General features: G+C 43.5%; 1 protein-coding gene across 9 annotated transcripts in view; it reads left to right on the plus strand.

Moving 5' to 3' along the window:
• The first annotated feature begins 1 nt into the window (after position 1).
• The window catches only part of pleca (plectin a), a 65,106-nt gene continuing 47,792 nt past the window's right edge, over positions 2-17,315 (plus strand). For 4 of the 9 annotated variants that reach the window (XM_086015461.1, XM_086015463.1, XM_086015479.1 and 1 more), the window contains exons 1-4: positions 2-825; positions 1,521-1,558; positions 2,713-4,125; positions 6,828-7,041. In XM_086015461.1, the coding sequence (XP_085871587.1) occupies positions 663-825; positions 1,521-1,558; positions 2,713-4,125; positions 6,828-7,041 (1,828 nt within the window). In that variant the 5' untranslated portion in view covers positions 2-662. Of the gene's footprint in view, positions 826-1,520; positions 1,559-2,712; positions 4,126-5,127; positions 5,281-6,827; positions 7,042-8,516; positions 8,715-13,986; positions 14,179-17,315 lie in introns of those variants that run through there. The other 5 variants (XM_086015466.1, XM_086015467.1, XM_086015474.1 and 2 more) reach the window with 3 other exon arrangements.

Below are 17,315 nucleotides of genomic sequence, written 5' to 3' on the forward strand. Positions count from 1 at the left end.
TAGATGGCGCCGTTGACTCATTTATCCCACGTCGCCTGACGTGTACAAATGTGGGGGTGTAGATTTATTGTGCACTTTGATTGCACTTGTTTTTATAGCATTCCACTTAGGGGAAGTGAGTTGCCGTTCATTTCACTGCTTTATGGCAAAATCTAACGTTTCAAGAGTGAGACTTACTGTTGCCACACCTCTTACTCTTAAGGGCCACTATTAAACTTGACCTGTATCCGCCTTCCCTGCACAAATATTTGTCTTTGATAATGTCCAGTGAAACCAGTTAGCTTTGTCGTCAGCAGATTGTGGGACTTTTTTTGTTGTTGTTGTGTTTTCACCAAACCGGTTTGCTGAATACTTGCGGTCAATTAAAGTGTTGCTTTGTGTGTGTGTGCGCAAAGTGCCTCAGGTGCATTTTTTTTTGTGTGTGTGTGACTTGTCTCCTCAAGTGAGGATTCCCTCTGATGTGTCTTGGAGGAGGGGCCGGTGACCAGACCAGCTGCTATCCACGCCTCCTCCTCTCTCCTCCTCTCCTCCTCTTCTGTTTCCCTGCAGCTGACGTGGGCCCCGGCAGCTGGAATCCATCAGCGTGCGCTTCGGCCTGCCTCGCTGCTACTTCCTGACTCGACTCCTCCGCTCCTTTCGTCTCCGGAGTGACTTGCACGAGCATGGACACGCTGACGGCATGGGTGGCGACAGACCCGGCTGTGGTCCGGGTCCTGTGGATCCTGGCCCTGGTGCTGGCCACGCTGCTGGTGTGGTTCTTCTCCTTCTGCTGCTACACGTGGAACCATGGCTCCTCCTCGGCTTCCATGGAGCGCTACCTGGAAGGTGGGTGGACCCTCCTCCCTTCCCTTCCCTTCCCTTTCCTTTCCTTCCCCCCTCCTCTCCCATTCCACGTGACAGCCTGTTCCTGTTTCCACTCTGACTCACTTGTACTCCAGTGGCGGTTTTTCCGCCACCGAACTGGCTCTGCTTCCACTTTGCGGTTGGAAATGTGCGGATGCGTACAATGGCACTTTCATGCTCACAGTTACACAAAAAATATACACACTAGTGTAGTTCTGGGAGACATTGCAAGCATATTTTTTTATAATGCTGTGACTGCCATGTGCTGGAAAGATTATTAGGCGTGCCTCACTTATCAAATTTCACATAACTGGCCCTAAAAGTATTTACTACAAATAATGCATCTTTGTTCACATGTCAGTGACTTATACTGAACAAATAAAGTTCTTCCACAAAAGAGCTGAATGTACAAATACAACTTAACTTTATTGAGAGAGCTAAATACTGAACGCAAAATAAAGATTAAAAAAAATTCTATACCCATAATAAGAAATTACTTTTAAAATAAAACATACTACTGACATTTTTGCAAATTGGCATGCAATGAGTTGTGAAATCTCTGCAGATAAAACATACTACTGACATTTTTGCAAATTGGCATGCAATGAGTTGTGAAATCTCTGCAGATCTTCAGTTAAAGGAGTAAATGTTTTGTTTTTTTCCCCCCTCCCACACAGTGATGATGAAGACGCCCAGATCCAAAGGTCCTGCTCAGGTGAGACCAGTGTGTCCAGGAACAGTGATGTAATGCCGCCCTTTGGACTTCAGGGGTCTCTGCTCACTTGTACTTGACTGCAGTTGTCTTCCTGGGGCCCGATGACATAACAAAAACCACCATCCCGTCTCAAAATGTCCTCAAAATGAAGTTAACTTTTAAGGGAAGGCAGCTTTATTTATATCGAGCTTTTCATGCACAATCTAACTCGACATGTTTCACATAGTACACAAAAGTACAACATTTAAAGCAGTTACATACAAGAGTTAAAGACCATTTAAAAGCAAAGTAAAGAAATCGAAAATTCCTAAAATAACTTAAGAATGGAAGAATGCTTTTAAACATCTCAATCATCAAAAAATATATATCTAATGGAATGACATTAGCAGTTTGGCCCATAAGCAGTTAAGTTTTGAAATCTACTCAGTCTGAAGCTCCGCATCTGTACCAAAACACTTGTCCAAACTACCAGAACTGACAAGCAAACTTATCTTTGCCAATAAAATCCTGCATTTTTTTTTTTGTTTTAATTCCCCTAAACTGTCAAGTGTTTCAAATAAATCAAGAACTGGCCTGACTTCGATGGCAGGTGAGCAAAGGGGTTCTGTTTTTAACCCGAGCGCCACGTTCCGCTGAGCTGGGTGTGTCCACACCTGGACTCCAGACTGTGCCGAAACACCCTGCCGTCAGTTTGCTGTACAAATGAGTCGAATATGGAAAGAGTGGATGGCTGAGTGTGAGTGAATGAGTGTGTCTCTTCAACATGCCTGCGTGTGTGAAGCTCTTTGTGTGCCACTAACATGTGAACAAAGATCAAATATGTCACAGCGTACACGCGACACAATGGAAGCCAACAAGTTGTTCTCGTCATTCCATCGCAATGACGCGAGTGAACGAAAGGCTTGTGCGTGCAAATGCCACGGTTAACATTCCAAATATTGTACGACATCCCCACATAAATGTACAGTGCGCAGTATAAGATGTCTACACATCCCCGTCGCGTTTAACCCGACTGTTGGCGTTTCAAATGATGTTGAAATGCAAATGGGATAATCCTTTCTCGACTGTTTTGCAACAACAAAAGTCAAAAAATGATGATGATGAAATAAAAGTGCAGGCAAAGTGCTGAGTAGTGACTTTTTGTGACATTTCAGAGGAGGAAAAAGCCCAAAGAGAAGCAAGCTGATACCATCCAAGTGAAGGCAATCAAATTGGTCAAGGAGGAGAAGGCAAAAGAGACCAAGGTGGTCCCGGATGCAAAGGACAGCAAGAAGCATCAAGTGGAGGAAGTCAAGAAATCAAAGGAGGGGAAGGTGGATCAGGAGGAGGTCCAGAAGATGAAGGTAGCACAGAAGTTAAAGGAGAAGGTACAGAAAGTGGTCCAGGAGACCAAAGTAATGACCGAGAAGCTAGTGAAGAAGGCAAAAGTGGTCAAGGAGAAGGACGTGATCCAGGAGGCAAAGGTAACAACCAAGGAAGTGAAGGCAATCCAGGAGGACGTGAAGAAGCCAAAGGCAGGCAAGAAGTCCATCCAGGAGGTGAAGGGAGTAATGGAGAAGGAGGGCCAAAAGGTAGTCCAAGAGGTGGGGAAGGAGAAATTGAAGGCAGTCACAAAGTCAAACGAGAGCCAGCAGACTAAGAAAAACAAGAAGATGAAGGAGGTGGTCCAGGAAGCAAAGGAGGGTGTGAAGAAGCCAGAGTCGGTCAAGGAGGAGACGGTGAGGGTGGTCCAGGAGCAGGTGAAGGAGAAGTTGAAGCCTGTCAAAAAGTCAAATGAGAGCCAGGAGACTAAGGAAAGCAAGAAGAGGAAGGGGGTGGTCCAAGAAGCAAAGGAGGAGATGAGGAAGCCAGAGTCGGTCAAGAAGGAGACGGTGAGGGTAGTCCAGGAGCAGGTGAAGGAGAAGTTGAAGCCTGTCAAAAAGTCAAATGAGAGCCAGGAGACGAAGGAAAACAAGAAGAGGAAGGAGGTGGTCCGGCAAGCAAAGGAGGAGGTGAAGAAGCCAGAGTTGGTCAAGAAGGAGAAGATAAAGGTAGTCCAGGAGGAGGTGAAGGTGATGTTGAAGCCCGTCAAAAAGTCAAACGAGAGCCAGGAGACTAAGGAAAGCAAGAAGAGGAAGGAGGTAGTCCAGGAAGCAAAGGAGGAGGTGAAGAAGTCAGAGTCGGCCATGAAGGACAAGGTAAAATTAGTCCAGCAGACAAAGGAGGTGGCGACTGTTGACCAGGGTGACTGGAAGAAGGCAAAATCAGGCAAGAAGGGGAAGGTGGCCAAGGAGGTGAAGGAGAAGGTAGTCGAGCAGGCAAAGGAGACATTGACGGTGGTCCCAGAGGAGGTGAAGAAGGCAAAACCACTCAAGCAGTTGAAGAAGACCCAGGAGGTGAAGGAAACCATCGAGGAGGCGGTGAAGGTAGTAATCCAGCAGGTGAAGAAGGCAAAGCCAACCAAGAAGGTGGAGCTGAAGGCGATCCAGGAAGTGATAGAGGTGCCGCTGAAGGAATCTGAGGCGTCTTCCCTGGAGGCTTCATCGCCTTCTGGAAGGAAGAGGAGGAGGAGAAAGCGACCACAGAAGGTGAGCTGTCATCGGTTTGTTTACGTTTACGCTCATTGGACACAATATTAGGTACACCTCTTGTGTCCGATCTCATTAGACTTGAATCATTTTGGAAAAGCTAGTTTCTCAGGGAGGTCCACGGCGCCCCCACAGAGCTGGCACGAGATGCCGTGATGGCATGCGGACTCGATGGGAACAAAAGTGGCGCAGCACACTGCGCTCCATTCACTCCGCGGCACACAAACAGACTGCTCGCTCATTAGGTAACCTCGCACAGCGGGGCAACTTTTGTTTCGACCTGCTGCACTTAGTGCTTGTTTCTACCTAGTTTATACACTTTTTAAAAAAAATAAATGAAACAAAGCAACAGTTCTTGAATAGCATGCGATTTGTCTCAGACTAAAAAAGAAAAAGGCCAGAAAAGACGACTAGAACATCTGAAATTGATTTGGGGTTAGTCGGAGACATTGCTCACTCCCATTTAAGAGGAGTACAAATGTGATTGGTTTGGTCACGTTAATGGTGGCAAAAGTTTAGAAATGATTTTCTTGGTCTCATTTTTTTTTTTTATATATATGTATTTATTTATTTATTTTTATATATATATATATATGTATTTATTTTATTCATTTTTTTATATCATCGGTCCGAAAGTGATGGTGCATTCTGAATACATCTATTCTGGCTCGGTTTGTTCTGGAACCATCTTGCCCGTCAAACAAACTTTTTGGATACTCGAACATCACTAATGGACAAACATTTCCACGGGTGAGCTCCAAAATCTTACAGTACAAAGTGTGCAGGCGGTGTCCCAATACTTTCGTCCATCAAGCTTTTTTTTTTTTTTTTAAAGTCGTGCCATCCACGCACCATGTCGGGATCATATGTTTATTATACATACTCAAAGTAGCGCAGAAATAGCACCGTGTGAAATTTTGCATTGGGTTCAGTCTGGGACGCCCCCCCAATAAATAAATAAATAAATAAGAAACATCACGCAGCACGCATGCGCACCTCCTCTCCCGCTGCTGCAGCAAAGAATCTGATGCTGGCGCGTTGAGGTGTGCCATCAACTCCTGCATGCGACGCTTGTTAACGCACTGTTTGCGTGGGCCCCCCACCGCCGCCACGACCGGCACCCCCATCACCGCCACTCCTGCGGACATGTCGACCGTGAGTATGTTGATGACGTGGGCAGGTTCGGTGTCGGTTCGGGCGCGCAGAGGGGAAGGTTGTTTGCAGGTGCAGGCCGGTCTCGTTGAGGCCAATTAGAACGCGCTATGAACACGTCATGGATGGATGTCCAAAATACTCATATGAAAAGTTACGTCAGTGGTCACATGGTGGCTATTTTGGAGCCCGTAAATGGTGAATGAATTTCCTTTTAAGTTCTCCAATCGACTTGTACGGTACACTTGCAGGCCACTTCATTAGGCACACTTGCACAATCTGACAGCTAATTCTATAGCTATCCTTGATGTCACTTTGCTAGGGCTAGCTATTCTATAAACAATCATTTTAATCTAGAGTTATGTCGTCTAGATCTATGGATCTATACTACCATTATAATACTAAATCATAATTTAAAAATATTCTCATTTTTCTGTCATCCATGGTCTCGCTGTTTTAACTAATCTGGTTCTGTTGTCCCAATCCAGAGCTATTTTTGCTACCTCTATCTGATCTCATCTAGTAACTATAGCTAATCTGGTATGTTTAGGTAATCTAGCTCTAGTCTAGATCAACCAGTCTATTCTAGTTTTATTTTCGAGAAATTCCATACTAGATATGGCTATTCTACGCTGGCTATAGCGTAACTGGCTAGTCTTGAGCTAGTTAATATAGTGCTATGTAGTCTAGATCTTAGATTCTGTTGTAGATTTATCTTTTTTAGATATTCTGTTCTAGATTTTTATCTGGACTAGTAATATTCTAGGTCTTCCAATAGACACTGCTCTGGCAAATTTATAAGTATCAATTCTAGGCCTATTGTATTTTGTTCCGCTTCTGTTAGCTATAATTTTTTCTAGATAATATAGATTGCAATTATTTTGTCATGATCAAATTTAAATTGATTTTCTGTAGATGCTGAAAGTGTTAAACTACATTAACAACACAGTCTTGCAGGGTTTGAAATATGACACTCTAGATATTACTGTGTGTAGTTGTGTTCAGGAGCAGCAGATAGATGTCGTTTGGGGACTTCTTTTTTTTTTTTTTTTTAACTCCCGACTGGTTCCCGTCCAATCAGAGCGTGTGATGGTGCAGCCAGCGCCCGGTCGAGAGGCAGCGTGCTCTGGCTGATGGTGACTCAGCACGGTCAAGACGAGCGAGTCCTTCACATGCACTCGGAAGTACACTCAGCTCGTTTGAAGGGGGGGAAAAAAAAAAAAAAAGTGTACTGTATTTTAATAAGACAATTCCATTATCCAAACCGATTTATCCTCACAATGGTCACAGGCTAAGACAATTCATGATCACCAATTATAGCATGAATGGTTCAAAATATATAATTAAATGATAATGTACACAGAGTGGTTGCAAAAGTGTGCACACCTTATAACTGGGAATGTGGCTGTGTTCACAATCAACCAATTTAATTCATTTGAAGTCCCTCTGAATTACCCCAAATAGTTCTGCTGCTCTAGTGGGCTTTTGAACAGTGGTGTGTACTTTTTCCCCCCCATCTACTGTATATAATTTTGCGTACCTGCCTACAGGTTATAGAGGAGGTGCAGGACCAGCCCAAAAAGAGGCCCCTCATCCGGGCGGCATCGGAGGAGAGCACCGCTGACCTGTACCCGCTGGGGGGCTCGCCTTCCCCGGGCGACACGCTGCCTTGGAACCTGCCCAAGCATCATCGCATCAAGCGCTCCAAGTCGGCCTCCGGCGACGTGCTGGACCCGGCCGAGCGCGCCGTCATCCGGATCGCAGGTACCGTCCTTTTTGATACGCTCCCACCGGCCAATTCATTAGGTACGGGTTCGAAATATCCGGGACATCGTTTCATCTCACATGGTCACAATACACAACGCCCATTTGTCTGCGTTCCCGCTCTCGTATTGACTTCTCATCAGACTGTACCTAATGAAGTGGCCATTGAGTGTATGAGCGTATCGATTTACACGCGGGCGTGGTATGAAATAAGAACCCCCTAAATATTGATTAATCAGGGTGGGGTACTGCAGCAGTCTCCTCGAGATGATACACAAACTAGTGAAGGGAAAAGTGCACCAACAAAGCATTTATCAAGAGAAAATTGGTTATTTACATGATACATAATGCTGTTAAAAATGAGTGTGATTAATTTTATTACAATTAAATTTTATATAAAATAAAAAAATATTATTGCGTATTAGGTACTTGCATGTTAATTCTAATTAAATTAATATGAACATGTTCACAATTAGCATGAATTATTTCCATACTTTTTTTTTTTTTTTTGCCTCATCTACGAATGACTTGTACGTTTAAAAAAAAATGAAATGTGGCCCCTTAGGATGAAAGTTAGCACAACTCTGGTGTAGCGTGACTTTGAGTGACCCAAGACGCGGTTGATAGTGTGTGCGGGCTTGAAGATATGACATGATGGCACCTGCACATGTGCACATCACTCACACAAGGATGGAGCTGAGACTTGTTGTCAGCACTCGGGGCAACAGGAACATTTGTTATCAGGCTTATTGAGAGGCAGCCAAAGGATCCAAGAAAGCACACACACTTTTAAAAACAATAACATGCTACCTCACCTGTGTGTGTGTGCGTTATCTTGAGAGATAGACGTTTCTTTATAATTGGTGTGAAAGTCAGTCACCTTGGAGTTGAGTTCATCAGCTCTCTGTCGGCGTTGTGCTTTTAAGGAATCGAACTGGCTTGCTATTGTTTGTGATTAAGTCCATCCGCCGCGAAGCGTTTGAGTTGCGTGCGTCTTCTAACGCCAGCATTGATGTCAGTGCCGTTCATGGCTTTTACGACCAGGTTCATCATCGTACCCCGGCTGTCTGTTCATTGTTCTCCGAGCTCTGGTTGGGTTGCGAAGTAGGGTTTCAAGGCAGGGTTAGGGTTTTAAGCCTGGCGTAGCGTTTTGTTCCAAAATGAGGTTATGTAGCCAAACAGCCCAATGACAACGGGTCTTTCGGCAACATGTTCATAACAACAAGCCTCTGGTGAAAACGTAGGCCGTCAGAAAGACCTCAAATGACCTGTGACATCATTTGTGCTTTGACGCAGACGCGTGTCGTCCACCCGGCCGGCCAAAGCACGCGGTCTGCGCCTTTAAGAGGAGGGTCTGACATGTCATGACATGATATGTGTGTGTGCGCGTCGAGGCGCGCGTCCGGGGGAGACGCAGTCCAGGCTGAGTCTGGGTCCACACAGACGGGCGGGCCAGGCTGGCAGGGGGCTAGGGGGAGGCTTTGTCCTAGTTTTGCTTTGGTTTTGACCCAAGATGAGCGCAAGTGCAAGCGAGGCGGTGGCCAGCGTCAAGGAGAGCGTGCGTCCTGTGGAGCGGGGCCAGGCCGGGCCCGCCGTGCTCACCCCGGGCCAGCGTCTGCCCGAGGAGCAGGACTACATGCAGGCTTACGAGAACGTGAGGGAGAAGTATAAAGGTAACGCTTGTGCCGCCGGGCTCTCCGCGGCAAGGGGAGAGGGGACGCCGGTTTGCTGTGGAAACAGGAAGTGGAATGCAATCAAGCGCTTTTATTGGGATCCGACGGGCTGCCTGCATCAGAACGTGAGCCCAATGTTTCAGGACAATCAAGCCGAGTGATAATCTGTCCCACGCCGATTGGTCGCTAAAACAGGAAGCGGAGCCCGTTCACTTTAAGATGTCATTTTTAAGAGATGCGTGATGTCAGAGCATGTAAGCCCATGTGTCAAAGGAGAGGGACGCCAATTGGAAAAACATCAGGTTGCTTAGGAAACAGGAAGCGGAATGCTTTCGCAGTAAAATGCAATTAGTCCATACATGAAATCCGCTTCCCATGTCAGAACAGGTGAACTCATGTGTCAAGGCCATGTTTCAAGCAAGTGGAACACGAATGGCTCCCGTATTGATTTGCTTGGGAAGCAGGAGGTGGAATGCCTTCACAGTCAAATGCAATTTGGCGTCTGCTAATTAGGACTAGAAGAGCTGATGTGAGCCCACGTGTCAAGTGGGTGGAGCGTTAATTGGCCCTCGTTGGTTTGCTGGGAAAACAGGAAGTGGAATCCTTTCACAGTAAAATGCAACCTGCCATTCGAGAAGTCTTGTCATAGCCGCATTGTTGTTGGATGCGCAGATTGAGCAGTGACATAAGGTAGTTTGGTTCTTTTATGTTGCTTGGTCACCAAAACAAAACAAAAAAAGACTCCTTAATGTCCCGTCGGGGGGAATCTTTGCCCGTTCTTCTCGTATTTGCTTTCCCACGCCCCCATCCCACCACTAATCCTGTCATGCTATCATTTCCTGTCTGTATTTTCTTCAAGGCTGCTAACACACAGTCACACCATGTCCGCTTTGACTTTTTAGTCTCATTTAATAATAACGGGTTCACTTTATTAACACGCCGGCTGTCCTCTCCATAACGCATTGCAGCAGGTGAAATCAAAGCTATTCAGTATCAAAGCACTCGACTCGGAAATAAATGCAGAGTGAGCCCGACGTCAAACTTACTGTGATGCTATTGTTTACCCTCCTCTCACGTGCACCGGCCAGACACTTCATTAGGTACACCCGTCCTAGGCACCTTGAATGTCGTACATACAGTGACCACTGAGTGTTAATTGATGGAAATAGTTATTAAGTGAATTATAACCCAGTTAATAAATGAAAATATTTTTTTGCTCAGTAGATAGTGACATCCATCCATCATCTCTACCGCTTTATCCTCCCGGGGCTGATGTTGACCTGCATTTGTTATTAAAGAATAAAAGCTGACCAAAGGATGCACCTTCAGCTTTGCAACTTTAGTTTTTACATGTCAAAGCAATGGGGTGCATTTTAGCTTTCAAATGACACAGACTATATAGAACAGACGTTTTTTTTTTTTTTCTTTTGAAATTCTTTCCGTCAGCAAATAACCTGAGACTAAGAAAATGCATTCCAAATAAAATCACGAGTTGCACAGCTCTTATCTTTAAAGTGCAACGCAAACAGAGACTCCTTGTTTGCCCTGTTTTTAGACGCGGCGGTCTAAATGCATCCCAGCGTTCGATGTGCCTCGCCCCCTTCTTAGGCACCCGAAATACACACTTTGGAACACGCGGCCTTGTGTGCACTGTGTGCTGCATTAACGTGCGTGTGCAAATGCCAGGCAAGTTCATGTCTAAAATGGCGATGTGATGAGTTTGTTTTGGGAGCGCGCGTATAGAACCCCCCCGACATAACCCCCCCCCCCACCACTAATGCCGTGCTTCCCTCAGATCACTTTCATGCAACTCCAAAATAGTAACACACGCACACACTTGTGCTGCACTTCTTGTGGCCACTCCCAACTGAAGATTACTGTCAAAGTAAACATCAAACAAAGAGAATTTAACGTTTTTTTTTTTTTAACCAAACCACATTTTCGTTTTGCCTGCTAGCTTAATGCTAACTAGAGATAGGCCGATATGTTTTTTTTCAGGGCTGATAGCCGATATTTGGAGCCGATATTCATTTTCAGCAAAATTTTTAAAAAAATTACAACTATTATCTTTGTTTAAACGTGTTTGCTTGTTTGTTTAACATTTTTTTCAGATTTGCAAAACGTTGATTATTATTATACATTTTTGCCGATATACATTTTTGTTGTAAAATTCTAACAAAGTTCAAGGAGCTCCCAGGGTCATCAACATGTCTTATAAAGTGAAATGAACATTTAAACAATAGCTCCCTATATTTTCGAAAGTACAGAAAGTTCTCCTAAATTTCACATACAAATGTTCAAATTTCACTTGTCTTTGTTTTGACTTCAAACAAAAACAAAAAGGTGCGGAATGTTGCTAGGATCAGTAAAATCTCTTATAAAGTTAACTGAAAATTTACATAAATAGTTCCTTGAAGTTATCGGCCATCAGATTTTTTTAAAAAAGGCCCGTATCGATATTCCGCATTTTGATGAGTATCGGCGCCGATAATCGGTCCATCCCTAATGCTAACACACAATGCAAAATGCCATAGGCAGTCTAACAAAACGTCATGTGTCGTGAGGGGCGCAGACGTGCCCCCCGTTGACAGAGGTCCTGCTCATAAATTATCTTCACATATGTTCACACCGATACTCCACTTTGGATCTGAGCACCACCTTCTCGACCTCATGCGAGACTTGGCGGTAGCACGTAAAAACCACTTTTCACTGTCGGGCCGTAGATTAAACCTACGAGTACTTTCTGTGTGAAGCATGTTCTTCAAACCAACGTCGGAAACGTGCCGGGAATCATCTATCACGCTTATCTCAAGCCTAGCGGGACAGAAGAACCTGAGAAAACGTACTTGGGCAAAAGTATTGGGACGCATTTGAAAGTTTGCAATCGGTGACTTCAGCGTGAACGTGGCCCGGAAACGGAGTAGGAAGTGTCGTTTGAAATGGATCTGGGTCGAGAGGATCGTCAGGCAGGGGATTTTGTTTCTTTCTACTCCAATCCTGAGCCTGAGATTTAGCAACAGCTGACATTAATTACGCAATACCCCCAACACCCGGTCCTAAAAACAGACGTACGAGTGGAAGCTGCAGAAAGGTCAAGTCGTGTCTTCGAACAGCAGTCCGTCCATGCGTGGCCACTTTTGGACGATTTTCTTATCATGAAAGGCAGACAAACAGTGAGGCCACTTGTGATTGTTTTCCCCCCATGGTGCTTGTGTTGACTTTTGCACCTGCTCGATTCCATTTCGAGGAGGTTTTTTAAGCAGTATGGCCCGCGTCACTTCAACCAAATAATAATGTGAGAGTTTCTAATACTTCATAGTCAAACTTGAGTTATGTTGCTGTTTTAGGAAAGGGGAATTTGTGCCATGCAAATGTGCGGAATGCAGGAATATACTCATACTTTACTAAACCAAATACTAGTACACAAATGCAAACTCTTGTACAGTGTTTGAGAAATAACCTTTTATAAAGAGCCACATGCTGCTTCACCAAGAGCTTATGATGTCATCTGTAAACATGAGCGTGTGTCTGCCGCCTGCTCATCCCTACAACAATGGCGCTAACGCCGGGCGGGCTCAGGCACGCCACAGCGAGCCTGACTCACGCGCGGAATGTCAGCCGTCGGACGGTCCGCGGTCGCCCTCGGCCGCCGATTGGCGTCCAGTTCCGCTGAAAAGAAAAGCCGCCGCGGCTGGGCTGCGCTTTGTCAGCTTTTTTTTTTTTTCGACATTAATGACTCTCATTTCAATCGAGTCATGCACGTTTAATGAGCTGTAACCTCCCCAAGGTTTTTTTTTTTTTTCTTCAGTGGAATTAGTCAGTGAGCAACTTCGATAGTATTATATCGAATTATATATAGTACAATAGTATTTTATCATCACGTCATGCCGCCGCATAAGTACGTGTTTGAGCTATAAAGCCTCTGGTGGCTGACATCTCGGAGCCTTTCCATGCCGCAACAACGAGGCCACACTAATTCGAAGCCCCCATGTGCCCTGTGTTCAAGTCAGATTCCAATTTTCCAATTTATCGTCATTACAACAAGTGCAAACGAAAAGTTTACTTGATTTAAAAATAATTAAAACAAAAAAAAAAATGCAACAAAACCTTTGTATTCATAGTATTTTTTTAATGAGTTTTGCCAGGGGATAAAAATTCTATTTGCAAGGCCAAAAATGTGCAAACTGGAAGTTGTAAAAAGTGCACACCAAAGTTGAAAGTGGTCGTCGTTGAAAGCGAGCAAGCTCTCAGTGTTGCTGTTGAATTCAGCATCTTTGTGTTAGGGGAAAAAAAAAAACCCCTCCAGGTGACTCATGTTTTGTTTTTGAGAATTCAGGTTTAAAAGGTTCAGGTTTACTGCTCCATCATAATTCTGTCTGATTGAGTAACTTGTGAAAAATGTCCGGTATTTATGCCGTAAAATCGAAAGCAGCTGTGAGGCTTTGATCACAACTTACCGCAGAACATTTGATGAAATTATAACAATGCTACTGACCAAGTGGAGGCAGGATGCCGGCCATCATGTGACTGTCAAAGCCATTTGATTAATCCCGTTATGTGACACAGAACAAAAAAGCTTCCCAAACTTCTCTGCCTTTTTAAAAACGCTGCCTCATCACTCAGTCGAAAGTTGACATACTCATGACGTTAATTAGTTAATGGGGCCCGACCGACGGGAATTTTGGGAGGCTGATTCAGATATATGGCAGAGTCAAATTCCGATTACAGATTAACCGGCTGATTAGTGAAAAAAAAAAAAAAAAAATAAATTGACTTCTTTTGGGGTCCCAATAACTTAGAACAATAAACAACAAAATTGGATGTTTTTTTTCCTTGGGGGGGTATAGAATGTTTGAATATCATTTTTTTTGTCCCGTTAATGTGTAAAATGTGTTTTAAAGGACAATTGGCAATAAAATCTGCAGATTTATTTATTTTTTTAAGATTTTTAAAGGTAATACCACTCTAATCAAATTCAAATCCTAAACAGAGTTGCACTGTTGTTGGATGCACAGATTCCCTGCTTTTTTTTTTTTTTTTTGTGCTACAAACAACCCCCATGCTGAGTCACTGTCTGGGTGAAATAATAAAAAAAAAAAAACCTCCTGTATGAATCGCGACATTTAGTCACTTAATGCAGGTTGCCCTCTATTGTCCGGCCACCTCCCTGTGAAAGAGGAGGATGCACCATCAGGGTGGGGCAAGAGGAGGTGTACTTGTTTCCCCCCACACAATGTAAGGGATTGCGTGCGAGGCAGGAGGGGACAAAAAAACACGAAGCTGCCAACTCATTGAGTGAGCTAGCGAGCGAGCGTGAGAGAGAGAGAGAGAGAGAGAGGAGGAGGCAGCAGATAGGCTGCCGGTTTGCAGTTTTGAGACGATTCCATCCTCAGGCCGGCTGTTTGGGAGTCAGCTAGCATGGATCCAGCCAGGTCCATCCAGCACGAGATCAGCTCTCTTAAAGGTACTTGACCCCGTTAGCGTCATTAGCTTATTTGCCCACAATGCATCAGTGGCTAGCGCTAAGAAGTTGAGGAATGAGAATCATTCCGTAGCTTTTGTTGCCTTTCTGTGGGGCCGCAGAGGGGCTGGGTCGGGGGGGGGGGGGGGGGGGGCAACTGCATGCATGCGGCAAATCGGAGCGGCAGTGCAGCATCGCCGTGGCAACGAGCTTGCCGCGAGCGCAGGGACTTGACCGCTAGTTGTTTTAAAGTGCGTGTTTAAGTTGACTTGAAGGGGTGTGACTGTGTCCGGGATGTATGACGTCATGACGAGTGGGTTGTCCAATCAGGAGCCGGCGCTCACCTGCCTTCTCCCGTAACGGAATTGTCTTGGGAGTGTTTGATAAACATACATCAGCTACAACCTTGAAAATCCATGATGCGAGGCAGGCGGTGGTGACGAGAATTACAAAGTGCATGTCAGCAGGATTTTTTATTTTTTTTATTTTTTTTTGAAACCGCAGCGCCGTTTGCTGGATCTGGTGGGTCACTGCCCTATTCAGCCCCAATACAAGTGGACTGTAACTGTCCAAAAGTGGAAATAAATCCCTGATTTTTTCCTTTAACCAGATCTGTGTAAACAACTATAACTTACTAAGCCATCTAAAAAGTGACTTACTAACTAACCAGGTAACTGAATTGCGAAGTAACTTAACTTGTTCAACTAGCTCATACTCGGAATGAATTTGACCTTGCAGGTGCACCTAATGTTGTGACCAAAGAGCATTCATGCAAAAGTTTGCCGACTTTCTATGGAGAATTTGAGATAACAGCCAGAAGCTGTTTTTAGTGTTTGCTTTTTTTCTTTTTTTTTTTAATGGTTTTTGAAGAGGGACGTGAAAGGGTCCGACCCACTCGGCTAGGTCAAGGCGGGTGGGCGGTTGTCGCGCTTGGAATCCAGAGACAAAAACTCCCTCGCTTCACTTGGCTTCTCCTAAAAGAATCGCTCAAGTTCATTAGTAAGCATCAGCAGACGCTGAATGCAAGCCTCACAGCTTCTTCTGAATGGATCTTGCTTGGTGACTGAAACAGCCCAATGTTCCAGTCAGCTTTTTGGCTCAGTTCTTGACCCAAATATTCCCAGCTTATTTGGGATTGATCCTGGCTTGATCTGGCAAATAACAAAGACCCAAAGATTCAGTTTGTTCATTTGGACCAATACCCTCTTGAAATCACCATTTCTGAGGGGGCTTCACCATACTGAAAAAAAATTCACCACATTTTGCAGGTGCATTTTTCCTGGTGAAAATGCTAGCGCCCCCTTTATTTTTTTTCGACAACCCAGCGCCTGAAGTCAATTCAATTGAAATTCGGTGAAAATCTCTACAGACCCACACAAATGTAAGCCATGCCCAAAAAGGCACAGGAAGTCAGCCATTTTGGTTTGAAGTGGCTATTTGAGTGTCATTTTGCCCATTTCTTTTTTAGGGTAAATTCATCCTGGAAATTTTTTTTTCACAGTTCCAGCAAATTGAACGCATGTAAAATGTCGATGAACTGTGCAGCATTGTAGATTTGGTAGGCACAGCGTGACGGCAAAGTCTCCCGACTCACCATTAAACACAACATTCTTCTTACCAGGCTCTACAAGGTCAGCGCTTGACACACACACATGCGCAGTGTTTTGTTTTCATCCTGTACTTAGTTTGTAGTGTACACAGTCTCATGGTGAAAATGCTAATAAACCTAGCGGGGACAAACTGGGTCTTTGGCTTGTTGCCTTGAGAGAAGGCGGATGTATCAAACCAACAGGTGGGCGCACAGGAAGTGAAGTCATATTAAAAGTAATTAACACCAAGCCCTCACTCCATGACACCAGAACCACATGGTGTCATTGTGAGGACAATGAAATTATCGCAATGGCAATATCTTGATCGTGTGTTGATACAACTGTGTTGTGTGGCATTTATTAATTAAAAGTAATAAGCCACAATAAATGTTCGATCTCATTTTATTCGGCTCTAGAATAAAGCTAGCCGTTAGTGTGACATGCTAACCAGGGTTATAATAGTTTTGAATTTTTCATGATAGTTCGTTTTTATTTCGTTTTGACTTGTTGTTTTAATACATTTTTAGACCATATTTGTTAGTTTTTGTTTTCATTTTTATTTTTCGAAAATGCTTTGTTTTTATCTTTTAGTATTATTTAGTATTAGTATTTTAGTTTTTTTTTTTTTTTTTTTTAAATCTAACGAAAATGTTTTTTCACTTTTAGTTGTAGTTATTTTGTTGGTTTTCATGAACTCTAATAACCTGCATGCTAACTAGCCTCAGCGTCAACGTTGACCCCCACCTAAAAAAAAAAAGAAACAAATGAAGAATGTTTTACTGACTCGCGTTCACGATGACAGTCAAGTCAAGTTGCGTCATGCTATTACGTCATTTAGTGGATGATCCTCAATGAGCAAAAGTTACACAAAGCAGTCAGTCAATGCAAATGAAGCCCACTGACGCGATCACTGTGCACTCGTGAGCTGCGTTAGCATGTAAAAGTCACAGTTCTGTTTTACTCGTATATTGTCATTCCTTGAATGACTCTTACCCAGTCAATTTGTTTCTGCTGGCAGTTAAAAAATTAGGATGCTTGACGGCCGCCATTCGTATCAAATAGAATGTCTTTGTGGGGACTCTACTATGTTGGATGTTTCCTACATCCTAGCTTATGTTATGTTATGGCACATATCGAAACAAATAAAACGCCGCAAAAAAAACCCCAACAATAATCACATATGTATATATATGTGTGTGTGTATATGTATATATATATATATATATATATATATATATATATATATATATATATATATGTGGATATATGTGTATATATATGTGGATATATGTATATATATGTGTGGATATATGTATATATATGTGTGGATATATGTATATATATGTGTGGATATATGTATATATATGTGTGTATATATGTATATATATGTGTGTATATATGTATATATATGTGTGTATATATGTATATAAATGTGTATATATGTGTGTATATATAAATATATATATATGTATATGTGTATATATGTATATATATATGTATATGTGTATATATGTATATATATATGGCTTCAGACGCACTGTCAAGGAATAT

Source organism: Filicampus tigris, chromosome 18, assembly GCF_054856515.1.
Source record: "Filicampus tigris isolate MCC_2025a chromosome 18, RoL_Ftig_1.0, whole genome shotgun sequence".
NCBI classification, from domain to species: Eukaryota; Metazoa; Chordata; class Actinopteri; order Syngnathiformes; family Syngnathidae; genus Filicampus; species Filicampus tigris.